The sequence below is a fragment of the Taurulus bubalis genome, assembly GCF_910589615.1.
Source record: "Taurulus bubalis genome assembly, chromosome: 7".
In the NCBI taxonomy this organism is placed as follows: domain Eukaryota; kingdom Metazoa; phylum Chordata; class Actinopteri; order Perciformes; family Cottidae; genus Taurulus; species Taurulus bubalis.
This window is the reverse complement of record NC_136595.1, coordinates 10,681,894-10,708,122: the sequence shown is the minus strand read 5'-3', so window position 1 is coordinate 10,708,122 and position 26,229 is coordinate 10,681,894. Positions and strand designations below refer to the sequence as shown.

General features: G+C 39.6%; 2 protein-coding genes across 2 annotated transcripts; one reads left to right on the top strand and one right to left on the bottom strand.

The window, feature by feature from the left end:
- Window positions 1-407: 407 nt before the first annotated feature.
- LOC306739526 (fibronectin type III domain-containing protein 7-like) lies at window positions 408-9,127 on the bottom strand (the record flags this gene model as incomplete). Its single annotated transcript, XM_079221547.1, has 13 exons — window positions 408-439; window positions 591-620; window positions 950-1,219; window positions 2,190-2,444; window positions 3,428-3,682; window positions 4,165-4,422; window positions 4,527-4,781; window positions 5,720-5,983; window positions 6,557-6,817; window positions 7,606-7,866; window positions 8,475-8,735; window positions 8,902-8,914; window positions 9,083-9,127. 13 exons carry the CDS (start codon window positions 9,125-9,127, stop codon window positions 408-410), a joined length of 2,460 nt encoding a protein of 819 aa, XP_079077673.1.
- Window positions 9,128-10,227: 1,100 nt separating this feature from the next.
- stxbp3 (syntaxin binding protein 3) lies at window positions 10,228-19,441 on the top strand. The gene is made up of 19 exons (XM_079221344.1): window positions 10,228-10,292; window positions 11,350-11,399; window positions 11,536-11,617; window positions 11,733-11,809; window positions 11,909-11,981; window positions 12,079-12,179; window positions 12,580-12,725; window positions 13,163-13,256; window positions 13,598-13,722; window positions 13,858-13,956; window positions 14,048-14,105; window positions 14,200-14,265; window positions 14,541-14,621; window positions 14,889-15,024; window positions 15,456-15,562; window positions 15,799-15,897; window positions 17,566-17,651; window positions 18,187-18,335; window positions 18,616-19,441. Exons 1-19 carry the CDS (start codon window positions 10,247-10,249, stop codon window positions 18,717-18,719), a joined length of 1,779 nt encoding a protein of 592 aa, XP_079077470.1. The 5' UTR covers window positions 10,228-10,246; the 3' UTR covers window positions 18,720-19,441.
- Window positions 19,442-26,229: the final 6,788 nt, after the last annotated feature.

The following is a 26,229-nucleotide window of genomic DNA, read 5'->3' as shown; positions in this document are numbered from 1 at the left end:
TTTTACATCTTATAAAAGCAAAGTGTCAAGTTAGTGAAGGAATTGTGATGCAATCAGTTTCAAATGCAAGTAATGTTGTGATGAGCAGAGGAAGATGTTAATGTACCTGCAATTATGTAATATATATAATTATTATGTCTTAATATTAAATGTCTTATAAAATGTGAAAATACAAGTCCACTGTGTTACTTTAATATTTGTGTTTTCATAAAAGTTCATCTTTGAGCTTGTCTCAAATATTGTATTGTAATTTTTCAGTATATTGTACATTGTAAAAAGTGAATACAACCATGACCGCAAGGAGGGAAGTTTAGTCTCACTGGCTTCATAAAAGCAACTAAATCCAGCTCACTATGGTCAGACGTAATACACTACTGTAAAATTCTGATATATGTACTTACCATATTCTAGTCCACACTTCTCTTCCCTCTGTAAATCACTGCAGAAGAACAGGTTGGAGAAAAATCATACATTTAAAATGTTTTATCTCCACCTTTTACCAATAAATACAGAAAATTGTTGAGGTTGTTTCAGTGATTTTGACTTCAAATAAGAGCCTTCTAAATATGAATGCAGATTAACATACACACCTGTACCAACGTTGCTCCCTAAACAAGTGACTGAGAACAGAAATAAAAAGAGGATGAAATTTAGTAAAAATGTCATCATCCATATTCAGTGTTTTAGCTATATTAACCTTTTCCATCCTGTAATTGCTAATCATCTAAATTGTTTGTGCTATGTTCCAATCCCAAATAAAGTGAATAAAATGATTTACAGAAGTATATAAAATGAACGAAATAGTGATGAAATTACCAACTGTGTGTTAATAATGTACATTTGCATTATCAACATCTGTTTCAATAGAAACATCTATCATCATACACTTTAAAGCTGCTGATAAAAAGCGCATATTTGCATCACCAGACACTACTGTGAGAGGTCCTACCTGAGTACAGTCTCTGAGGGCAGAACAGGACTTTGCTGCCCTCTGCTGTGAGCGGAGCCACCACTACACTGTAGACGTCCCCACACTGTATGCTGCCAACGTCGCAGCTGCTCTCCCCAGAAGAGGCAGTGCAGGTGTAGTTGTTGCTGCTGTTGCTGCTGCCCACCATCTCTGTGATGTAGCTGTGGCTGCTGCCCGCGCTGCGCCAGTAAACCCGTAGAGAGTTACTGGCCATCCTGTAGAGCCTGACGCCTGACGGACAGCAGGCACCTGAGAGAAAGAGAGAGAGAGAGAGAGAGAGAGAGAGAGAGAGAGAGAGAGAGAGAGAGAGAGAGAGAGAGATCAAAGGTTACCAGCAGATGTTGGTGGATGTTTAATGTGTGCTGAGTCTTTGAGATATAAACATTAAAAGTATTTTTTGATTTAAGGAGATAAAATATAACTTTTTGAAGAATAACTTAAACCTTTTCCCTCGCTTGCAACTAAAATATTGAATTTACAAGCAATATCGGGCTCCATTGCTCAATGTAATACACTCAGGGTATTTGCTGCTACAGCCTGACTTGGTCTGTTATGACCGACCAGTAGCGAGTAGGTAAACTGCTGATCACTAACTATTATCTATTTGTGCTACTGTTACACTTCACTTTAATATTTAGCATTAGCCAATTGTTACTTTTACTGTTCAGCATATGTGATTTATTTCAATCTTGTGTTTTGTTGTTTTCAACCAAGATATCGACCAATATTCTTTTTTTTCACATACATACATCCATACATACCTCTTAGATAAGCAAGTTATTAAATAATCCAGTTGACATGTCTTTCTATTTGACCTTCAGCATATCTTTAATTTCAATAATTTAAATTTTGTATTACTTAACGATCTAATAATGTATCAGAATGGTGAATTTATCGGTCCGGTTCTAATACTTTTATGTTTAATACATAAAAGTGTTTACAATGCTTACTGAGCTAATAAATCAAGTGAGAAGTAGGATCATTTTCTCATAGTCTTCTATGCAATCAGATGTAATTTTGCAACCAGAGGAGTCACCCTCTGCTGGCCAGTAGAGAGGAAGCAAATTTGGCGTCACTTTTCCGACCTGGAGGTTGGCGCCTGTCTGGGAAGCTCTTACGTCACTTATATGTTCATGATTGCTTCCATATTGTAAAAAGTATAATGGATAACAACTACATCAGTGTTGTCATATTAATGGTGGAGAACTTATTCACTCACTGGATGAGAAGCCCTGATATGAGCAGTTGGAACTGCGCCCGCTGTGGCTGAACGCCTCCATGGTGACGGTGTAGTTGGTCCCACAGGTGATGCATCCCATGAGGCAGTGGGAGTCCTGGGTGTGGCAGCGGGCGTGACCATGCGTTGATGTCAGAGAAGTGATGAACGAATACGCTCCTCTAGCATGAGACCAGGAGACGTTGGTCACGGCCTGCGTTACCTGATCGACTGTTAGATTGCCCGGGCAACAGGGCTCTGTGGAAGAAGGTGATATGAGGATGTTACGGGTGGAGCACAAAGGTACCAAATATCTGTATTCGTATCTGTATTGGGGAATATCTCTCTCTATATAGCCTTTATAGTGCTTTTGGAGCTTGATTTATAGTTAGGGCTGAAAGTGTGTGTGTCTCTGCTACTTTTTCCAAATCTGTCTCTCACAAGTCCCCCAACTTTGTGGAAGTGCAACACTAAATCACAGAAGAAGCCCTTTTAATTAATCGAAATCAAGATGTTGCAATTAACAAGTAAATTGATATGCCACAAATAAATCACTAAAGATGCATCCAATCATCATTCTTGAAATCAGTCTTTATGTTCATTTAGCTGATGATACAAAGTTTTACTGAAGTAAGATTTTTAGTGCAGGACTTCATTTTGTATAACCGTAAAGGTAGCATTAGGATGCAATTCATAAACACAGTTCATGATTAATTCAGGTAGTTACTAGTCGTTGGTTAAGTACGTTCTGTGACCTAATCTAAAGTGAAGACTATCTATGCTTTACAAAGCATTTATAAACCTCAAAGCTAACACAAGTCTCAGTTATCTTCTCAAGGGAAATAGACACAACACAAAGTGATAAAGAACATCCATATAACGTTCATGTTGGAAAATGCTTTATAAATTATGAATTAAGTCTTTACTCATGCTGTACTAATGCTAAATAGTGTATAGTTATTATAAAGTGCTACCAAAGTAAAACATTATGAGTTTCTTGAGTGTTTCTATTTTTATCTCAGTAAAAGATCTGAATATTCCTTCTGCGTATTGGAGATTTTGGACCAAAGATGCTTTTATAAGTGTATTGTATTGTGTTTAAGTGTACTTATACTGCTGTTCTGGAGGATCGTGGTGGCCCGACACGCCTCGAACATGCTTCTTTATTGATTTTTCCTTTAACCTAATATATGTCTGTACTTTTTCTATGTGGATCAATCCAACCCTTTGACTACACTCACCTGTTTCCAGAGAGTCAGAGTAGCTGGGTAAACTCTGGCCGAAGGGGCTGGTTGCTGTGACACTGACTTCATACATGGAGCCGCAGGGAAGGTCAGTGATGTCGCAGCTGTTTCCGCTGGTGGTGCAGGTGTGCCTGCCGTCATCTCCCGACGCGCTCACAGTGTAAGTGGCGGCACTGTTGTTTGCTGTCCAGCCGACACTGACGCAGGAGGAGTTTTTCAGATTCAGCATCAGATTCATCGGCATGCAGGGAGCTGATGGAGGCGGAATGAAGAAGGAATAAAAAGTTGATTTTATTGGGTTTGTTCAGACCTTTGAGGGTCCTCCCTAAATGTTTGACCAACAGAGGTGAACATAACGACAATGGCTGTGCAGCTGAATTATTTAGCTGAGAATATATCAATCATACACCCATTAAATCAAACTTTACATATCATACACTCTTTAGCCACTTTATTAAGAACTCCTGTATATGATTTAATGTCATGCTCTACATCAGCTATGCCATGGATTCTATTTCCTAAAAGAATTATCACTTTTCTGACTATATATATATATATATATGTGTGTACCTAATAAAGTGGGCAGTGTACTTATCTATCCACTGGGGGTTTCAGACATGAAATGTAAAAAAAAATTGCTTTTTGCCTCAAGTATTTTATTAATTGTTTATTCTCAGTACTCAGTGTGGATATTTTCTGAACACATATACAGAACATAAACAGAAGTTTTCTACCTGTGTTTTTAGTGTGAGCTTTGCATGCACGGTTGCATCCACTGATTTCATTGCAGGGCGTCACCAGCACGCTGTAAGGACTGTCGCAGCTGAGGTCAGAGAGGGCGCACACCGGTGCCGTGTCGTTACACAGGATAACCTCTGAGCCGTCTGCCGCTCGAGTCTCGTACAGCTGGGCCCCCTGCGAGGCCGTCCACGTGATCTCCAGAGTGTCAGTGCTCACCAGGGAGACTGACACACCCTCTGGACAACAGGGCACTGGAATAAGTAAAGAGACAAACACATATCGTCATCCCAACCAGGAAGAAAACCCGTCTCATAAGGACTCAAAATCCTAAAACCTGAGGTGAAGTGTTACTTACATGTGGTGTAGTTGAGAATCTGCCCTTGAGGGCTGCTGCCAGCCTGGTTGAACGCAAACACAGACATCAGGTATGTGTAGCCACACTCGCAGTGGTAGGTGCAGTTGTTGCCGGTGGTGTTGCAGGTCTCCTCGGCGCCGGCGCCGCTCTTGATGAAGGCCTGGTAGCTGTTGGCATGAGGCGCCGTGTCCCAAGTCAGCGTGCAGTTTCCTGCAGTTGACTCCATGAGAGCCAAAGACTGTGGTGGGCAAGGGACTGGGAGAACAGGACAGCAGGTCACACTCATATACTGATCGTGGTTTCAGACCACTGAGGGGGTCTTATGGTGAGCATTTCTCACCAGTAATCACAAACTAATGATTTCAATTTTCAATATTTTAATTTATATAATAAAGTGGGATAATAGCGTATGTTCAAAGTATCTGTTTAATTTCACTGTATTAGGTTTGATCTATTACATTTACCAGCAACGGGCAGCAGATAAACTCATCATGAAAAATAGTGCAGCATTGTTTGCCTTTATAAAACCTTTATAAAAAAGTCTTTTATGTTTGAGAAAAATGTGCTCCATCCCAAAAAGTTGCTGACATGTTTTCTTCTTCTTCTTTTATGTTTCTGTGCAGTTTTAATAAAATGTACTACCTTACAGTAATGACACAACCTAACCATCTGGAGTTGTGCTTATCCAAACCAGTTAACAGACTGGTCTAAATATGAATTCATAGTGCTACTAGTCAAAAACCACACAGAGTCAATTTAACTCTTGTGGTGTGGATTAACTGTGGCAAACTCTAAAAACTCTCAAACCCTCATATGTTTCCCTCAAACTGTGGTTTGACTGTTGTGATATACCAATTATCTAACAAATTTGAGTCTTGGTATTAATCATGGGCGATATGGCTAAAATTGTAGATGATGATATAATTGTATACATAATAAAATATCTGGAATTCATACAGAAAAAATACAGATGGGGATTTTCCTTGCTAATCCAGTAAATTCAATACCTAAAAAATCAAAGAATATCATCATTTTAATGCGAAAATACAGTGATTCCTTATTAAATGTAATACAATTTCCATAAATAAGGCCAGCTCATTGATTCTGTGTCCATAACGACCTATTACAAAGTCAAAATATACATCAAGAAATTAAAAAAATGTGGATCTGGTCCAAAACCAATCTCTACTCACAGGTGGTGAACACCACGGGGCCAGACGGCTGGCTGGGCCCGGCCTCGTTGAAGGCGGTGACCTGGATGGTATGCACCTCTCCACAGTCCACTGGCAACAGGGTGCAGGAGCTGGATGTGGAGTTACAGGTGAGGTTCTGGTCACTCGTCACATGGTATTCGATGGATCCATAGACCTCCGGCTCAAGTTCCCAGGACACAGAGAGTCCGGCCACACCGTTACTCGTCACCACAGAGACATTGGCACAAGATGGTGATGGAGGTCCTGTGAAAACACACACACACACACACACACTAGACCAGTCAAACACACAAAGCAGATACAGACATACATACTTGATACTAGAAATAGAAATTAGTCAGATCCAGCAAAAATTGGAACAACATATATGTGTTGCTTTCAGCCAATTCATGCTTTATGTCCGGATTGATATGTTTGGATTCTCCCACTAGGGGGTGCCAAAGATGGGCATTTTCAAATCCAATTCTGAGGATAAAATAGGGGAAATAAATGAATGCTCCTTGGCAAATGGTTTCACTTTGATGCTTCATTATATTTGAAGTAATAGTTATGGTATCTTTGTATTCATGACCACTAGATTTGGGACGTGTTTCTGAGGCACAACTTGAGCAAAACAGGTCACCTAACACACTTTACACTATTGAAACACAAAAAGTTTGTGTAAAATGTATAATATTTCTCATGTATTATTAATAAAGGAATAAAGACAGACTACAGGAGCTAGCGTGTGTCTCTCTCCTGTTGAATGTGATGTGGTGAACACAGCAGTTCACAGAAAACACAAACACACAGAGACATGTCTCAGTGCCTCCTTACTCGTTGTCTGGTTGATGTACAGACTGCCTTCTCCCGGTCGGCCCTCGAGGTCCCAGGCGAAACCCTCAATGACGTAGAGGGAGCCAGACTCCAGGCCAGAGAGGGTCAGATTGGTGCTGGAGGTGTTGTGCTTCATGCTGCTGTTTGAGCCATACTCGCAAACAGACAGAGTGTAGAGGACAGCGTGAGCAACAGGAACCCAGGATACGACGATGCTGTGATTGCTGGGAGAGGAGGCAGAGAGCTGAGGAGGAGGCAAACCTGTGGAGGAGAAAAATGTTTTACTTTCATGAGATGTTTTATTTAGGCATTAATAAATATATATATTTGTTCTTATTTTCAATATTCACATACACCACCAGTAATGTCCCATGTTAACCTACAGTATTAGTCACAAAACAATGAGTCCATCAATGCTCTTTTGACACCTACTGTATGAAAATCACAGTTCTCATGATATTTTATGACTGAGGTAAGCAATTCACCTCAGATGTGGGAACTTAAATTTAGATGTGATGAACTTTCTAGGCCATTTTTTCATGATTGACAGGCTGAAAAGCCTGATTGGAGTCAGACATATTAAGTAGCCTATACAGTACAATAAAATGAAATCAGAGATGCATAATGATAAACAGAGGACAAAAAATTGTGAAACTGCTTGTAGCATTTTGGTTCATGTGAATCAGATCCACCCCCCACCCTCTTTCTCAGGATCAATTCAACTCATTGTGTTAGGCATACAGGGGTCAGGTATTGTTACCACCGATACAGGAGAGGCCCCAAGGGGCGCTGATGCATTTATTGGGTAAGAGAAACAAATAGGGAAGTTGCCTCACAGTGTAGGCAGTGGCTTTGCTATGGGACAATGAGTCAGATTAAGTGACTTCTGTGCGGCATGGGAATCGATGAGAACAGTACACCTTGTTTCTCTATGAACGTATGACTTGTTTCTACACATAAACCAGCCCTTTGTTATTTTGCCACGATATATTCAATATTTATGAGGTTTTGAAGAAGGGAATCTAACATTATGCACACATAAAGTATACCTGTCTTTGCAGGCACAGGAAGAGACGGCTGGCTACGGCCTCCAGCGTTGGCAGCCATGATGCTGAGCGTGTACTCAGTGTATGGTGTGAGGGACTTAATCTCAGTGGGGGTGGAGTACACTGTTTCTTCTCTGAAGAAGTCATCGGTAGTCTGGATTCGTATGATGTAATGAGTCGCCCCGGTCTCCAAGTTGAATGACGTTATCAAGGTCCCGCTATCCTTCGGCTTCACTGTCTGGATGGGATCCATCATCTCAGGGGCTGAAACAGTCACAGTCAGTTCACAGCCGAGACGGCATCCAAGGAGAGCACGCATACTGTGGAAATGTAACTTCAAGGAAAATGTTGGTCGTAATAATTGGCTGTGGAATCTACCTTTTACATACACATTTCCGGGATTAGTACTGGGATACATTTTATTTATTTATCTCATCTCCCTGTGTATATTTAAGAAATCCACACACTGAATGTACCAATACAAATATTTCCTCTTATATTGTCATTGAACTATTGTGACTTTTTTGTGGTCCTTCGCACAGTGTACGTTGTCAACTGCCCATCATCAAAGCAACATGTAAGTGTATTTACATTGTAATATTAGTAATTATTCTGGATCCACTATTTCTTTTTCAGACTTTAGTAAACTTTTAGTTTACTAAAATACTGAATACACTGAATATGGCAGGAAAAATGTACTGTGTAAATTCTTAAAATAATGTTAAGCCCAAGTCAAACACATACAACACCAGAAAATATAGTAAAACCAACAGCTTGTTTTTTTAAATGGAAAAGTACACAATGATAAATCCGTGAATAAAACATTGGCTTATTTCGTGCTGAAACATGACAGGTATTGTGTATACCCTTACCTGTGGATGACTCAACAGTGGCAGAGCTCAGGGTTATTTGGGAACTATTCAGGGCTTCAACCGTGAATATGTACATGGTGTTCGGGGACAGAGAGTTTACAGAGCCCAGCACTGTGTTTGGACCAAACGTGGCAAAAGCCATGGGGTTGCTGGGTGAGTTTTTGGGGGCGACGGTGATCCTGTAAGAAGTGGCTTCGGAGGACCTGGTCCATCTGAGAATTGCGCCCTTGGTTGTTACTGAGAACACGGATACTTGGATAGCTGATGAGAGAGATGACAGAAGTGGAGGTCAATACCACATACACCCTGAGACATGGATTTTTTTATACATAGATGTGTGTGATATAATCAAGATTGAGTCCTTTTATTCTCATATATGACAATGATATAAAACTCTACAGTGGAGTTATGGTAAAAGAGAACATACCTTGTGCTGCAGCCTGCAAATATAGATGAAAAATAATGTTAAAAATACTTTTATGTAATTACATAAAATTAGTTAACCACTTTTAATGTTGCATTGCATTGTGCTCTCACAACTAAATGTTTGTGCCTAAATTCGAAATAGGATATCAATTATTATAGCAAATTGTATTCCTTTACTGTACCTTTGAGCAGATGCCTAGCAAGAGAAAAATCACCAGCCACTTCATAGCGCCTGTTCTTCACGGTTGTCTCTTAAAACACTCCTCTCACTCTTTTACACACTTTATAACTTATGTTAGATTTCGAAAACAAAAAATGCTTCACTCTTAACTGTTTTACTGTTTCTTAAACACATCCGGTGTCTGTGCTGGTTGAAATACCTCCATCTGGTCCCTCCCACCGGCAGCCAATATCCAGTCACAGCGTAAAGCAGAGAGATGCACCTTGGGGATGGTGCAGGTTAGGTTGCTTGAGAAGAAAACACAAAGGCAAGATATCCTATATTCAAGGATGTCGTCAAAACACAACAAAATAGCATGGTATGGGGTCTGACAAAGGAATTGGATTCCCCGATAGCTTAAGGCCGTAAATCCTTCCCTTTCACACTGAGGTCTGAAATTACTAATACATTTTCTAAAAGAAACAACAAAAAACAGACGAAATGCCTGGAATAAAGATACTGAACATTACGAGATAGGAAGTACAAATGGAGATATTAAGCCAAACTGTTTGACTTAACTCATTATTTATTTCTTCTTCTTCTCATGTTTGAATACATATCTCAATATTATGATGTCCACTTACAATTTCTACTTGTATGTAGCTTAATTGTCAACTCCCAAGATTTTCATTGTGTGTTGCATTAATGTACTTCAATAACCTCAATAACTAATAACTAATTAATTCTGGTACTACTGTCATCTTTCTTGTTTTGTTGTTGCTTCTATTGTTTATCTTTACCATGTAAAGTGCCATGAGTACCTTTTAAAGCTCTATACAAATAAAATGTATTATTATTATTAATAATAATAATATTGGCGTATATATATTGCAACGTCTTAGCAGCCACACCATCAACATTTCTTGCGGAATTTTCTAGTTTATATTGTTATTGCTTTTATTGTTTCTGGTTTTACTCTGTAAAGTGCCTTTGAGTACCTTAAAACAAATACAATGTATTACTATTATTATTGTTATTATTGTTATTATTATTATTATTATTATTATTATTATTATTAAGTGTTCAAAACTACAGCAGCACTCCGTCGCACACTTGGTGACGCAGATGACGTCAGAACATGAAGACAGGACAGGAAGAGGCGCAGAGGAATAAAAAAAGAAACAAGATGGCAACGGGTCCAGATCACGGGCTGAAAAGAATAGTGTGGAAAAGTAAGTTCCCCCCGGCGGGAGAGTGTTTGTTGTGCGTGTGAAACAGGGAAGCTCTTCGGCTCCATAACGTGAAGGGCGACTGAGTGTGTTATTCACAGTTCGTGACTTAGTTTGTGACTTTGCATCTTGGCATGACAGTCAAGTCTCTTTCTGCTGCTGAACGGAAGTTTACTAACTTGAAGTGGGTGAAGAGTCGTAAAGGTTTGTCAGAAACCGACAGCTCGCGTACTGGTTTGTGCATTTGGTGACATTGTTCATCACAACCTTGCTGACATGGACTCGTGTGTCTCTGTTGAGACGAACGAGACGTTGGTCTGAGTGCCTTTCTGTCGCTGCAGCCCCACCTCACAGCAGGTCAACGTTAGCGCAGCAAGGACCTGACGTGTACATGAACTCACACCACTTTAATACAACGTTTGAAACCATAACGCTGCACTCAATTGTCGGGTTATTAGTCCACGCTACTTGTTGCCAAAACGTAACGTTATCTAGTCTAAACAACCAAAAAAACAATGAAGGAGCTACTGTTCAGTTTCTGTTAAAAAACACGAGAGCTTTTATGAAGGTGAGGATGTATCGCAGGATCGTTTTGTTACACTGCATCCATTCCACAAGTGTACTTTATGGGATGTAAATCAACGAAGAGACAGCCTCTTTGTTTCATTTCATAAACCAGAGCAATCGGACTTGCTTTGTCAAACACAGCCATCTCTAATATGATTGGCGTGTCTAACAGAAAAGCTTATTTACTTCCATTCATAAAAACTTCTGTGAAGTGATTATTCATAATTCCTTCCATTAATTATTCATAATATAATACATTCAATGATGACAAATGTTAATCAGAAATGTAAACAACACCCTTTTTTTTCCAACACTAGGCTGTTTACTTATGACTGACGTAATGGATTGTTTGAATTATAATCTCTAGATATTCAGCCGAACCCACGTGTTGCAGCTCCAGATTTAATCTACAGCTCTAACAGTCATGAACAGCATGTTGTTTTGTGGCTCCAGTCATGTTGTTCATGCTGTTTATATGCTGTGTCTCTTACAGGAATAAAAGATACAATTATTACAGATTGCAGGAAATCGGAAGCATGGAAGGTAGGACATCTCCATACTACAGATACAACTTTAATGTGATGGATTCCACTCAACATATAGTTGTAATTTCTAGCATCATATTGCATATTATTATTATTACATATTATTGTCTTCTACCAATTTGTCTTCTTCACAGATATTGATTCTGGACCCCTTCACCACCAAGCTCCTCTCATCATGCTGCAAAATGTCCGATCTGATGTCAGAAAAAATAACGAGTAGGTTTCCTGAATAGCGAAACACTCATTTTGATATAATGCTGGTAAAAGACAGAACAAATGGCAGTATGTATGCTGTCACTACCCCATTAACATGTATATTTTGTTTCTTTAGTTGTGGAGGACCTGTACAAAAACCGAGAGCCTGTTCCAGAAATGAAGGCTATCTACTTCATGTCACCAACGGCTAAGGTTCGCCATCATAGCCCTGTCATGCAGAATTTGTTTTCATTCTGATTATGTCTTTGTTCTGCTAAACTCTGGTGTGATATCTTACATTTCCTTTCATAGTGTGTGGATGCCTTTATCGCTGACTTCAAGCCCAAACCTAAATATAAAGCAGCATATGTTTATTTCACTGACTGTAAGTAACTTTAATCACTTATTCAATCTACTGATGAGGCAAAATACTGACAAAAATATACAGATAACATACAAACTAAATCTTTTCGTTCCTACAGACTGTCCCGATGAGCTGTTTAACAACATGAAGCGCTCCTGTTCAATGTACATACGAGTCTGTAAGGAAATAAACATGTCCTTCATGCCGCAGGAGGCTCAAGTGAGTGTTGCAGATTGTGCTCTTTTGGGTTCTTTTGAAATGCCCCATTTCCTCTTTTTAACCAGACTGTAGGGAAAATTAAGTTTGTGTTCAGTGTCATGTTGCTACTGGGAGGAAGAGATTTTCAGTGTTTTGAGTGACTCTGATGGGTGTTGGCTGCTTTAAGCCATGATGTAATGACATACTTTGTATTATCCCAGTGGCTTTGTAACTGTAACTTGGCGTTCTATGTAGTTAAAAAAACGAAACAAAGGTTTTTTTAGATTCTTACTTGTTTTGCAATTTTCACAAACTAAATTAGAGTTTATTTATTATTATTATTATTATTATTATTATTATTATTAATATTCATTAATTCAGAAAAACTTAACTTGACTCCTGTGTGTTGAATGCTCTTCAGGTGTTCACATGTAATAATCCGGGGGCTTTCCAAAGCATCTACAGTCCCCACAGTAAGGACAAAAAGAAGACACTGGAGACACTCGCAGACCAGCTCGTCACGCTCTGTGCCACGCTGGACGAGAACCCGGGGGTTCGATACAAGAAGTAAGCCAGAAAAGATTTAGTTTCTCAGATTTCAACACACTTCAGCCCCCAAGCAGAGTAGGAACCTTTTACGAGAAAACATGGAACCAAGACCATAGAATAAGTTACTTTACTGTGGCAGAAAAGAACTGAAGCTTAAATATAGTTACGTCACCTCACTTTGCCGTAGCCTAGAACAACCTACACTTTAGATGTAAATCCAAACAATCATCTCACATTAAGTAGAAATTCATTTTTCACATAACATACCGTTACACACAAGTCTACAAAAGGAACCGTGCAGACCATATCAAACAAAAAAAGAAATACAAAAACAAAACACTTTTTTTATAAACGGTTAAAACCAGTACGATATCTGTCAAATATTGGTATTGGTGACACTTTGGTGATGCAACTTGACTGATAACTCATGGAAAAACAATGTATATCATAACTAGAGACGGCAACATGGAGAACGCACAAACCTTTGCAGAGCTGGTGGACAACAAACTGGCCAAACACTACGAGCTGGAGGACAGCGGCAAGAAAAAGGTGAGACACCTGCTGAACAAAGAATGTTGATAGAATAAACAAGGTCTTAGTGAAAGTGAAAGGGGAACCTGAAAGTGTGGTATTCTTTTCCACTGACCGCTTTTAAAAGAAAAAAGATTCCCCCCCTCAAGCAGATTAGAATAATGTTGCTCTTCACCCGAATTGTGTAATAAGAAAAACTTGCGGTGGTTGCTCGGTAGCAACTAAGCAGCATCACAGATGACAAGGAAAAAGGCCAACTGTCACTATCAAACAAAAAACACTGTTTTGATATATATTTTTTTTAATGCATTGTTTTATTTGAACTTTATCTGTGTATTTCCCCCTCCTCTTATCTCAAGGGAAAGACTCAGGCCCAGCTGCTGATAGTGGAGAGAGGGTTTGACCCCGTCAGCCCCATCCTGCATGAGCTGACCTACCAGGCCATGGCTTATGACCTCATTGATATCCAGAGCGACACCTACAAGTAATACCAGCTTTACCTGCTGAATGTCACCTTATTCACACATGCATAATATGGTTATGGCACCATATTGCCGTGCTCATATACTAGACTATTTTAAGAAATGTAGACAATATAGCTGGTTATTTTCCATTCCAGGTACAAGAGTAAAGATGGCTCAGAGAAACAGGCCTTGCTGAATGAGGGTGACATGCTCTGGGTTAAGCTGAGGCACAAGCACATTGCTGAGGTCTCAGAGTAAGTTTGCAAGATCTGAAGGATGGAGGGAGATGTCCTGTTTCTGTCTTCCACAGCTCAACCCTCCCTAACCCCATGTCTTTCACAATAGACAAATCCGCAAGTTGGTGAAGGAGATAGCTGCGAACAAGAAGCAGCCAGATGGGAAGGTACAGTGCCGAGGTTTCTTCTCATGCGCTTCCCTGAACCCTTATACTGAAAATGCATATCTTGAGCAAACATTTAATTACATTTTTATTTCAGATCACAATTAGCAATTTGGCCCAGATGATGAAGAAGATGCCCTCGTTCCGTAAACAGGTGACTGAGGTATGTGGTACCAGTTTTAACTCAGTTGCTTTTTGAGTGGTGTCTTTATTTCTAGAGCTACGTGATCATTATGTTGTGTTTGGGTGTGGTCCCTCCAAAGCCTGCTATTATGTGGGGTTGACTTCATCACGCACAAAAACAAAACAAAAAGTCGTAACTTCCGGCCTCTACAAGTATCTTTGTCTTCCATTAAAAGAAAATCTTATTTGAAACTCCAGGAACAATACTTGCACATTGTTCTTTACATATTGTTTTACATTTTTCTCTCTTTCTAGAAAACTGTTCATCTCCAGTTGGCCGAGGACTGCATGCAACATTTCTCAAACAACGTGGAGAAACTCTGCAAAGCTGAACAGGTCTGTCTGTGCCAAACTTTTTGTATTTTTTTTTTACCACTCAACCTTCTTTAACAAGTCATCGGGTGTTCAGGGGTTTGGTGAGGAGGGATTAACCGTTTCCAGGTAGGAACCCTACTTTTTTGTAGCCGAGTCAGATCTCTGAGCACCTGAGGAGAGACTCAGTAGAGTTGTTAGGTGTACCGGTCAAATTCCAAATGTGAAATGGTTTATGAATACATATTTAAAATGTACAAACATTCACAAAGATGGTTTATCTCTGCGTAGGACCTTGCAGTGGGGTCAGATGTAGAGGGGGTGAAGGTGAAAGATCCCATGAGGACTCTGCTGCCAGTGCTGCTCCACCCATACAGCACCCACGACAAGATCAGAGCTGTGCTGCTCTACATCTTCAGCGTCAGCGGTACACCAAAGTCTTCTCTCTGTTTATTAGCATTCTGCAAAGTAGTATTTTGCTTTGTAGCTATTGAGTTCCAGGGACCTTTCAGAGGGCAGGCTATCAGAATGACCAAGAGACATTTAAAGAACAGCACAAGGCATCGAGCATCTGTAAATCAGGAAATAAACTTCTCATGTAACTACTAATCCTACAATTGCCGAGATGAAGCCTGAGTACACATTGCATTAAGATATACCCCAGCATATTTGTGAATACTGAGGTGATGCCAGGTAGTTACAAGTTACAGATTATTCCCTTGAAAAAGATTATAAAATGGACTTAAAACATGACATTTTCTTTGTTGTTCAAGACCTTATTCCTCATTATTTGACTGAGGTCAAATCTTATAAACTTTATTAGATTGTCATGCAGGTTTGTTTGTTGTGTGTCAACAGGAACAACAGACGAGAACTTAAGCAAGCTCATCCAGCATGTCAGGATTGAGGACGAACAAGAGTTTATCCTGAACTGGAAAGAACTGGGGGTCCCTATCATCACATCGGTAAGTGCAGAAGAGGAGAAGATTAATTGATTGAAGCTTTTGATTGTGATTGATTGTAAATGAGTGTACCCACGGGTTAAAACTATCAGCAATGATAGCTGGTGTCTAGATCTTTCACCGTGGTTCAGTCTGGGTTTCTTTCTTTGTGTGTTTTTATCTTCTTGTCTTGTTCATGTAGTTCTGTGATTCAGTCTCAACTAAATCCTGATTAATGTTTCTTGTACTTTTGTTTCTAGCCCAGTTTCTTCTCTCGCAAAACAACCAGACGCGATCGTTCCCAGGATCAGACTTACAACCTTTCCAGATGGACTCCTGTCATAAAAGATGTGATGGAGGTCAGTGAGAGCACATTACCTTATTGTTTAATGTATTATATTAACAGCTTTTAATTCTGAACGATCACGTAGCATTTACACCTTTTTATTTATCCAATTTACAAACAGTTGTTTGAGAACTCTCTTTTGGATTGGCTTTGCTTAACATGAAGTTTAGAAACTATGGATACCATAATGAATAAAGTAGCATAACTCCAGAGAAGATAATCTGGGTGCAGCTAGATCGCAGTGATTTCTTAAGTGTGTCTAGATGTGGGACAGGAGCGAATACGAAAGGTTTACGCCGTGTCCTACAAATCTCCACATGTAGCTGGATCTAGGTCACTGTGCTGCCCCAGTCCGCCTCTGAAAGGCTTTCGGGTAAAACAAATCACAAAAGGAGGTTATCAGATTCAGGTCATCTGATAGGCAGAGTCACACACATGTTTGTGTTGGTCTTGGCTGACTCATTTGTGAAAGGCCTCACCACAGTGATGCAGCACTTGTGTTTTAAAATAGAGATTGAATGTCACCTACTTTGACATGGATTGTAATGTTGAGAGACGGTACTCTAACTAACCTTTTCACTCTTATGATGAAGTTTTCTTTTGGCTGCTTGTTTTGAGGCTGATACGTTGTATGATCTGCAAGCCACAGATGATATATCAGCTCTGATGCTGCTACAGTTAACACATCTGCTGATTAGTCCAATTCTTTGAAATACTTGAGGAACTGAGAGGCAGAGTTACTCCAGTCTGCTCATAACATATTTCTGAAACCTCATTACTGAATCTTAGTTCTGTAATTTCATAGAATCAGCATTCCCACAATGGCCACAAAGAAAGCTTAGATCGTCTTATTGGAAGAAAAATCTCAAATCTGTGTTCCATCCGTTGGGAGGGCTCATTGTTGCAATGTTTAGCTCATGGGATTTGTATGTATCGTCAGTTTTATGTTCAAGGTTAAATTAGATTAGAAAATAATCCGAAAAGGAGGTGCTCTCTAATCAGGCTGATCTGTAATATAATAAGATCTTTTGTGTCTTCTTCTCGTTTTCACTTCCCTTTCCTGTAAATACCTGAAAATCCATTTGTGAGCAGTCTTCACCACCAGAGCACCTGCTTTCCTGAAAACTGTGGTGAACGGTTTCCTTTTACTTCAGGAAACAGACTTGTTTTTGATACGTGGCAGCATGCAGTCTGGATGAAACCATGCTGCTTAAAAAAAAAAACTGCGTTTTCTAGTGGCTGTAAATCGTTAAACCTTTTACGTTTTTAAACATCTAAAGCTGTATTTTGACATCCATCTTGTTGTCATGTAGTGATGTAGTTTTTCCATAGTCCAAAGATTATTCCCAGTTTGGATCTTGGTCACAAAAGGGTCTTCTACTTGTAAGTAGTTACACAGACTGAATGTTTTTACGTGAAAAGTCAAACTTGTGTTAAAAATGTGAAGAGAAGGGTAGCACCGCCAACTGAAATCAAACCCCATATTTTAAATCTGGTATTAAGTGTTGGCTTGTTGGAACAATTTTATTTGCTGCACGTTGATCAGGTTTTTACATTTATGTGCATTTGAATTATCTCACATTAGTACGAGCAAGAGTCAATAATCAAATCTTTGACACCGTTTGGTCCAAAAGCGTCTGGTCTCTCTGGGACGGAGACATTGATGATCTGTTACTTACAGGATGCCGTGGAGAACAAACTGGACACCAAAGAGTGGCCGCACCAGTCTGAGTGTCCTGCTGCCTGGAATGGCTCCGGAGCCGTCAGGTACAGTGTTTTTTTGTTTTATCACAATAGTTTCTGGAAATAAATTAGAAATGCTCCAATTCAACCATTTTCCAACTCAAAAGCTCCTACAAGAAACTCTTTGATACATAACACGTTCATCTTTTTTCAACATATTACAACACTACTTAAAAAAAATATTTTTATTTCTTTGCACGGTCAGTTACTCAAAAGTAATGTGTCACTCAAAATGACATGTTTTACACACAGACGGTTCCCATTTGCTTTTACAGCCAAACGCAGACAGTATGAGGGTGATAAACTAGCACCCCTAGTGACGATGTGGGCTATGACTTTCAGCTCCATCTGTTTTTCCTAAACAAGGATTTTGAAGTGTCGCTGCCACTAGGTTTACTAACAAGATAGTTAGTTCTGAGTGTCTATCCTTCACCTCCTCTTGCCAGGAAGTTGATTTTGCAGTTTCTTTTGACAATTTGAACACGTAGTTCCCACGTTTTCGTCCGTTTTAAGTTTTGTCTCAGTGAATATGAATTGTTGTCCACATTCTGCTCCACAGTGCCCGTCAGAAGCACAAAGCCAGTTCTCAGGACGAACGCCGGAGCGGCTCACGCCTCATTGTTTTTGTTCTCGGAGGAATCAGCCACTCTGAGATGCGCTGTGCCTACGAGGTCACCCAGGCAGTCAAATCCTGTGAGGTCATCATAGGTGAGCCTTAATACAAGATTTTAGCACTTTTACAGCACTTTGACTTCCCTTCAAATTTTCTTTGCAAAGAACATTTCTGTAATTCTGATTTAAATTGTAGTGGCCATTCAAATACACTAAAGGTGGGTTTGATACTGTATTATGAACTTCAATTTAATTGGTCTCTTAACCTTGAAACTGTCTGTTTGCAGCTGTTTTACACCACCTACTGGAGCCAGTCAGAATTGTGAATGATTTTATACTCTTAATTTGAGAAAGGCTCATTATACTTTGTTTCCAGGGTCTTCTCACATTTTGACCCCGACTGGACTCCTGAATGACATCAAGGCTCTGAGCAAAGGCCCCATGGAGACTTTTACAATAGAGGAAAAGAGCAACGCCTGAGAAGTCCAATGTAAACAACCTGCTTGCCTACATCTCGTATCACTCTGCACAGTGCACTCAACTCAACTTCCAGGATGGAAGACTGAAGGGAATTTGCCTAATAGTTATCTTTATGTTTTAATACTCTTTCCAAACCTGGTGCACATTACTGTAGAGATGAGGGCAAGTTATCTTTTATCTAGGTCAACAACAACATGGCCTGCGTATGGCATATGTATTTACTAATTGTCATTTGTTTATATAGATCATATTATAAGAGAATTGACCTCACCCTACTATATACGTTTTAAGTAAAACATGTCTAATCTGCCTCCCTTGGGTTGCGTGTCCATAAAAGAGATTCTAGTTATGTTCCATGTTGAAAGTCTCAGAGACAGAATGGTGATAGAAAGTAGCGCAACGCTAATGTATATACTGTATGTAAGCACTGAGGCCCTGCTGTGTCATTCTGACTTTTTCAGTCTCACTTTATGTAATTTTGAAGAGTGTTTTTAACATAAGAGTATATACGTTTTTGTTAATTGAACAACTGACTAATAAATGGATGAAGTGGTTCAAATCTAGTCTAAGTTGTGATTACAATTACTGTTCATGTTTCCTTATTGTGGATTGGAACCTAAAAGTACCTAAATTAAGACGAGTCGAAAAGTAGCACACATACCTGCGGAATAGACGAAAGGCGAACCAAAGACATTGTGAGGCTCCTGTTTAGAGGTGTTAAAACAAATATAGAGGGTGTAGATGTGTTATAGTTCGACACATTGGTAAAGTAGTGGCAGTCACGTCAGCAAAATGTTGTGTTTTCATTAATGGTGGACCGCACGAAATAAAGCAGTGATTATTCAAAACCTGATACCAAAGAGAAAAGTCTTTGTAATTACTGAAAACGTTTCCAATTTAGCTTTAATGTAACTAGCGTTTACACACTGAAAACACTGTGATGAATTACAGGGAGAACTTGATTAGATTCAACAACATTGCATGAAAACAAAGTTTATTTCAGTTTGGCTTTCTGTGTTCAACAAATCCCTTTTTATATATATATATATATATATATATATATATATATATATATATATATATATATATATATATATATCCCATTATACAACACATCTATGTGAAAACTACATGTCGTCACTTTTTACTATTTCGTTTTTACCCCAAACTATCTCATTTCTCTCATCAGAATGAGTAATGCAGAGACAGATTATGTCGTGTTTACAATTAGAGCTGCACTGAATGGAAACAAAACACTGAAAATATGATACGAAATAATACGACAAATACAATTAAATATATGTTTGAAGCCATACTGCTCCCTAAAACTGTCTGTGTTATGAAATGTGATGCTAACACTAAATAAACAAGCAGCTGTTTCCAGCTCACACATATGCTAGGGGTTCCCACAGCAATATCCCTCACTTATGATGTGGAAGTATTGCAGACATTGGCTACCCCTGCAGAGTGAAAGTGTTGTGCTGCATCTTGGCCAGTTTACACTGTGTGGATGGGCCCGGACAATAAACCATGATTGCCGCTGTCTTTCACTGTTATGCTAAATTAGCTCATGGAAGAGATCACATGGGCAACGGGGGAACATGCAATGCTGTAAATTCGGCATGGTACACAAGAGAGTTCACAATGTCATGTCAAGAGCAGGCCACCCACCACCCGACAGACCATTTGACCATTTGATGATGGATTTCATTGAGTTAATGCAATGTGAAAGCAATAAATACTGCCTGGTGATAGTAGACATGTTCAGTAAATGGGTTGAAGTGTTTCCATCAGCTAAACAGGATGCGAAGGCAGTAGCTAAAGCTTTGCTTACAGAGATTATTCCCAGATGGGGAATACCAGCCGTCATAAGCAGTGACCATGGACCAGGGTTTGTTATCCAGGCATTAAACAAGGTATCAAAGTATCTAGGTTTTGACTTTCGCCACCACTGTTACTATCACCCGCAGAGTGCAGGTGCAGTGGAGTGGGAGAATGGAGCCATCAAGGCAAAATTGACAAAATGCTGAGATGAGACTGGATTGTCATGGGTGAAAACATTTCCAGTAGTGCAGTTCCAGATGCGTACTCGAATCAGAAACAAACATGGCCTCAGTCCTTCAGCATGAATAATATGCATTTAGCATCTTATAATACAGCATGACATCATGGAGGAGACAGAGGCCACATCCTCCTACCTCCGCTCCCCACTGTAAATGCGTCACACAATCTGAAAAAACAAGCATTAATTGTTGTTGACATTAGCCGTGATGTAGAGTAATCAAAACATGGTTATGCTTTTCCTGTTATTTATAAAGCCTCCAAACCTGCAGAGACCAGACCTTCATCCTCCAGTTCCTCATCTGCTGGACCCACGACATCCACCGGTGGTGTACTTCATGTGTCAGTCTTTGTGTGCCAGCTCATGAGAATCTGACACTTCTCTTGAATTCAAAGTATATTTTGTTAATACAGTGATTTTCAACACGTGAGAGATCGTCAGCTGTGCCGTGGGAAAATGTCCAATTTCACTCAATCGGTCCCAAAAAATATTATTTAGTTGCCGCAAATAATTTTCAATTGTTGAGCGTCTGAGCCTGCAATATAGTGACTGGTCTAGTAATTAAATACTTTTCCATGCCAGTAGGTAGCGCAATACTTACCTACATATATGCTGTATTATGCTACAGTGTAACATTTTGTAACTTTTTTGGTTGTTGGTGTGCCGCGGGATTTTTTTATTGTAGAAAATGTGTCTTAAAAAAGGTTGAAAAACACTGTGTTAATAGATCACACTCCTGAAGAGATGGCGCTGACAGTTCAGGGGAACCTGACCCTCCAGAGGGTTCGGAGGGATTGGTGTTGTGGGTCCAGTGTGTGGGCTGAGACGAAAAGCTGGATGATGAAGATGATGATTTTTAATGTTATTTGTGCCCTGTTTTTTTGTTAACATTTTTGTCTCGTCCATATTTAAATACATGTTTGTATAATTTCTTCAATCACTTGCACAAGTTATTTGTCTTTTGCTTCAGCAATGTGTATTTTCATACAGGAATACTGTTTTTAGTTGTACTCTTACTCTGCACTGTGTGTTATGATAGTAATTGTTATACACAAGGTTTACGTGCATAAGTTCCAAGCATCCGCTGGTGTTTTGCAAGTGACTGAAATGAGCAGTCTTTGTGTGATGAACTGGATCTGACCGGCCAGTATTCGAGTTTTTTTGCTGAACTTTGCATGCATTCATGTCTGATTGATGTGTAACAAGCAGTTTACGTCTGATGTCAGGGCCAATGAGGCTGAAACGCTGTCAGCCAACAGAAACATTAAAGCAACTTTAAAGACCCTGTTTCATACAGCTCTCCTTTATCAGAGCTCACAACTAACTGGAGTGATTGTTTACACTTTCTCGAACAATACACCAGAGGGCAGCCAAGAGACTTGGTGTGCAGTTGTCAACATTAACCTTCAGAGCAGCAATACCACAGAGCCAAAAGCCAGAGCACTTTGGAAATGAACACTAAACCGCATCTGCTTCTATGGAAAAGATTCTCAGCTGGACGCCAACAGCAAATTGTGGACCATGAAGGGCTCCAGAGCATTTTCTGTGAGGTAGAGGCAATACTAAATGAGACCCATCACTAAAGTCTCAGATGACCCAGATGACCTTGAAGCTCTCACGCCAACCCACATTCTCATGTTGAAGGACAAACCAATCTGGTCACCAGGAGTGTTTGGATACATCAGGAAAAGGTGGAAGCTAATGCAGCACATGGCTGAACTCCTTTGGAGGAGATGGATCTCTGAGTACCTGCAAGAGAGACAAAAATAGACACGGCCTAGAAGAAGCCACTACTGGAGACATTGTCCTTGTTTAGTACGCCACAACTCCAAGAGGATCTTGGATGATGGGGAAATTTTTGGACGTTAGACCAGATGCAAAGGGTCTGGTGCGCTCTTCAAAGGAGCAGCATCCTGGAGAGGCCGGTGATGAAGCTCTGTCTGCTATTGGAAGCAACAGTTTAGCATCATGGACTGATGCTTTACCGCTATCGTTCTCTCCATCTATTTCTATCTTCTTTTGTTGTTGTTGTTGTTGTTGTAGGTTTATCGAGAAGAAGAGGTTGAACACATAGAATATTCCATGTCATACTTCATGTGTATATATATATAAAGCTCCCACAATTAGGGGCTGGAGTGTTGGAGCTATTTATTCAATGTTAGTATTTAGTTATTTTATTCATAAGTTGTATTGTTTATTTATTATCAACTAAATATTATTATTTAGATTCAATGTCTTTTTATTTAGATATTTAGATAGCTTTTTCTTTTCTTAGTTATTTGTTTTGTATGCTTAATATTGTTGTTCAGTATACTTAGTTTTTGGGTTTGCTCGTTTGTTTATGAACTGGGTAACATTGTGGACACCTGAGGTCACGCGGGTCACGCCGTCAATGCCGCGGCGTGTCGTGGGTCCAGTGCGACATCTGCCACACATGGTATCACACCGTGGGACGAAGAGCTGGATGATGAAGATGATGATTACCTCCCCCCCCCCCCTTCTGCTCTACTGCAGCATAATTAAAAGTCTCCCAAACAGATTGACTACCGCTTTGGTGACCACAAAAAGCTGGCATTAATAGCTCTTTTGGACAGTTTGAGCATTACAGTGACCCCATTGTGCTGACTTTTAAAGTTTGAGGCAGAGCTGTGGTGCTGCCACAGTTTTGTATAAAGATGTTTGAGAGAAATAGATTTTTCCAACAATATGCACATTTAGTCTAGATGAGGACCTATTTTCCAATTAAACCAGACATAATATATAGGGTCGCTCTGCCAATCTAATATTACTTAACAATATTGCGTGTTTGTGGTGATGGTTTTCCAAAAGGCAGTTTTTGTCACAGTGTAGCCACTGTCCATGGTTCTGAAGTGTATCAGTGTCGCTGCTATTCACTGAATATGCTGTGAAGTGTCTGTCGCATGTGATGCTTTTTAGTGTCCACGGATCTGAAGCCCAAAGAGATGCCTTCAATTCACTCATTTTCTCTGACCAACAGTTCAAAACCCATATATATATTCACTTTACAATGTTGTAAAGCGGAGAACAGCATTTGGCATTTTTCTTTTATAAACGATTATAAAATACCTCCTTTTTCTGTCGATTAATAACTAATCCATCTCAATTTGTTAGTTTTGCTGTGATGACCTATGTTATATCTTATTTCTTTGGCTTCTGATACTCACCACAGTTAAAATAACTGTAGAGGTCAAGGTTCAAATGAACCCTTAAAAACAATAGCCAAGCCCCATGTGGTTTCGGTGTACCACTGAAACTCCCTAACTCTGCAACATAACTTACATATCATAAATCCAACCCGAAGTGTTCTCAGATAACAACACGCTACTAATGCAATCCAAACTCAGTACTTAACTACCTTTCACACCCCTTGAACCCTTTAGGGGCAATTTGTAATCAATGTTAATTTTTCTTTTCTTGGTAAGCTCCTTCAGTTTGAGTTCATTTTTTTAGAGATCTCCTCCCTTTTGCGGCTTACACGTGCGCCTGTTTGTGAACTACTTGAGCAGACTCGGAAAAGAGCGGAGATAAATGTATTCCCCCCTCACCCGCCCTCCTCTTGAAAGCCGGTGGAGGTGCACTCTCTCAACACTCGTGAAGCGCTCCTGTGTATCGGAAAAGGAAGGAGCAACGTAAAGCTCTCACCAGAGCTTTGAGGCATAATCATGACACAATTAAGATAATTTCCCAACCACTGCTGGTGGCGAGAAAAGCAATTTTTACGCCTTGTAATCGAGTCTGGCTGTCAGATTAAGATAGCAGGTGATTTGAGGGAAATTGTCTTGGCTAACTCTTTGGAGTGGGATCCAGGTGGCCTCAGGTATCTCTTTGCCCATTGAGGTTGCCCGTAAGGTAAAATGGTTTTGATTTTGAAAATGAAAGAAACATTTGGAGAGGTTGGATTTGTGTCTCTGGGCATTTTGTCGTCTTATTACTTGCTTCTGCTGCCATCTGCTTCTGCATCTCGTGACTTAAAAGAGAGCCAAGTGGCCCGTTATCTTTGTCTCACTTTCTTCCTTCTGCCTTTCACGTGCCATCCAATGACAAACTCAAAATTCAACACAGACTTTATGTGATCACTGCGCGCAGAGGTGAAAACCTGTGCAGGATGTTAGTTGCTCGCAGCTGATAAATTCATTAAGACTAATAAATATAGTAATAATAAAATAAGAACCTCTTAAATGAAATGCTTGGTGTCCGTTCAAGGCAATAGTTTATTTGTACAGCAGCTTCCAACGACAAAGCTTTGCCATGAATGAATAAACTTGCCTCGACCCTACTTGCTTTACAGAGGACTGATTTAAAAAGAGTGACATTTTAGATAAGCTAAATTGGAATAAAACAGATTAAAGGGGAGAAAAACTGTTTCAGTGCTGGTACCATACAGTGAGAGATATGAATGTTTTTTTTAAGCTTTGATTTAAAAGAACGGAGAATTTGTCAGATCTCAGATATATTTTCTATGTTTTTTTTATTTTATTTGTCTTGGTGGAAAACGTTATTGCATTACGTACTGTATTGATAAAACACATTTTTTTTGCATTTTCAAGTTCATACAAATTATACTCACATTTACACTGTACATTTTTTACAACTGTAAAAATTAATTCATATTGTCAGGGTATACAGAGGCTTTGAAAAGTACCCAGGCCTCTTCCTCTTTTGCACACTTAATTGTGTAATAATCTTTACTTAAAATTGATTCAATTTACTTTTTGGCCACCGGTGTAAACACAATAACCCACGATGACCAAGAAAAAACATGTTTGAAGATTGTCTTGGAAATTCATTACAAATAAAAAGTCTTTGTCCCTTTGTTATGGCACTTCAAGTGAAGCTCCGGTGCATCCTGTTAGCATTCATACCCCTTGAGATATGAAACTTGATTGCACTTTCCTCCTCCAGTGGCAAATACAATTGATTTGAAATTATTTAGAAAGGCGCACACCTTTTGCATATAAGTTCCCACAATCCACGGTGTTCGCCCAGACCAATAACCAAGCCATCCTCGGCATTCAAAAGTCTTTTTCACAGCAGACTTTTCCAATTGTCAGTGCAGGAAAAAAAGCACGGGTGTCACTAATAACATTAACAATATTCTATTCTGTAAGCCATGACATTGTGACAGTGAGCCAGCATGAACAATACCAGGACCCTGAAACTGAAGCAGCTAAATGGAATTCAGCCACCAGTAATTTGATTATCTACACCTGTGCCTTTTCTACTTTGTCATGTCCAAAATGTCTCCTGTGGAGAAAAAAAGGCCCTATTATGTTGAGGCATGAATCTGGCCAAAGGAATAAAACCAGACATTTGGAACCACCAGGACGGGTTGCACCAGTTATTCATAAATCTTTGCAATTACTAGTTTCAAACTAGTAATTTACTAACTCTGTTTGCACCGTTAATACTTAAGATATAGCTTAGCAA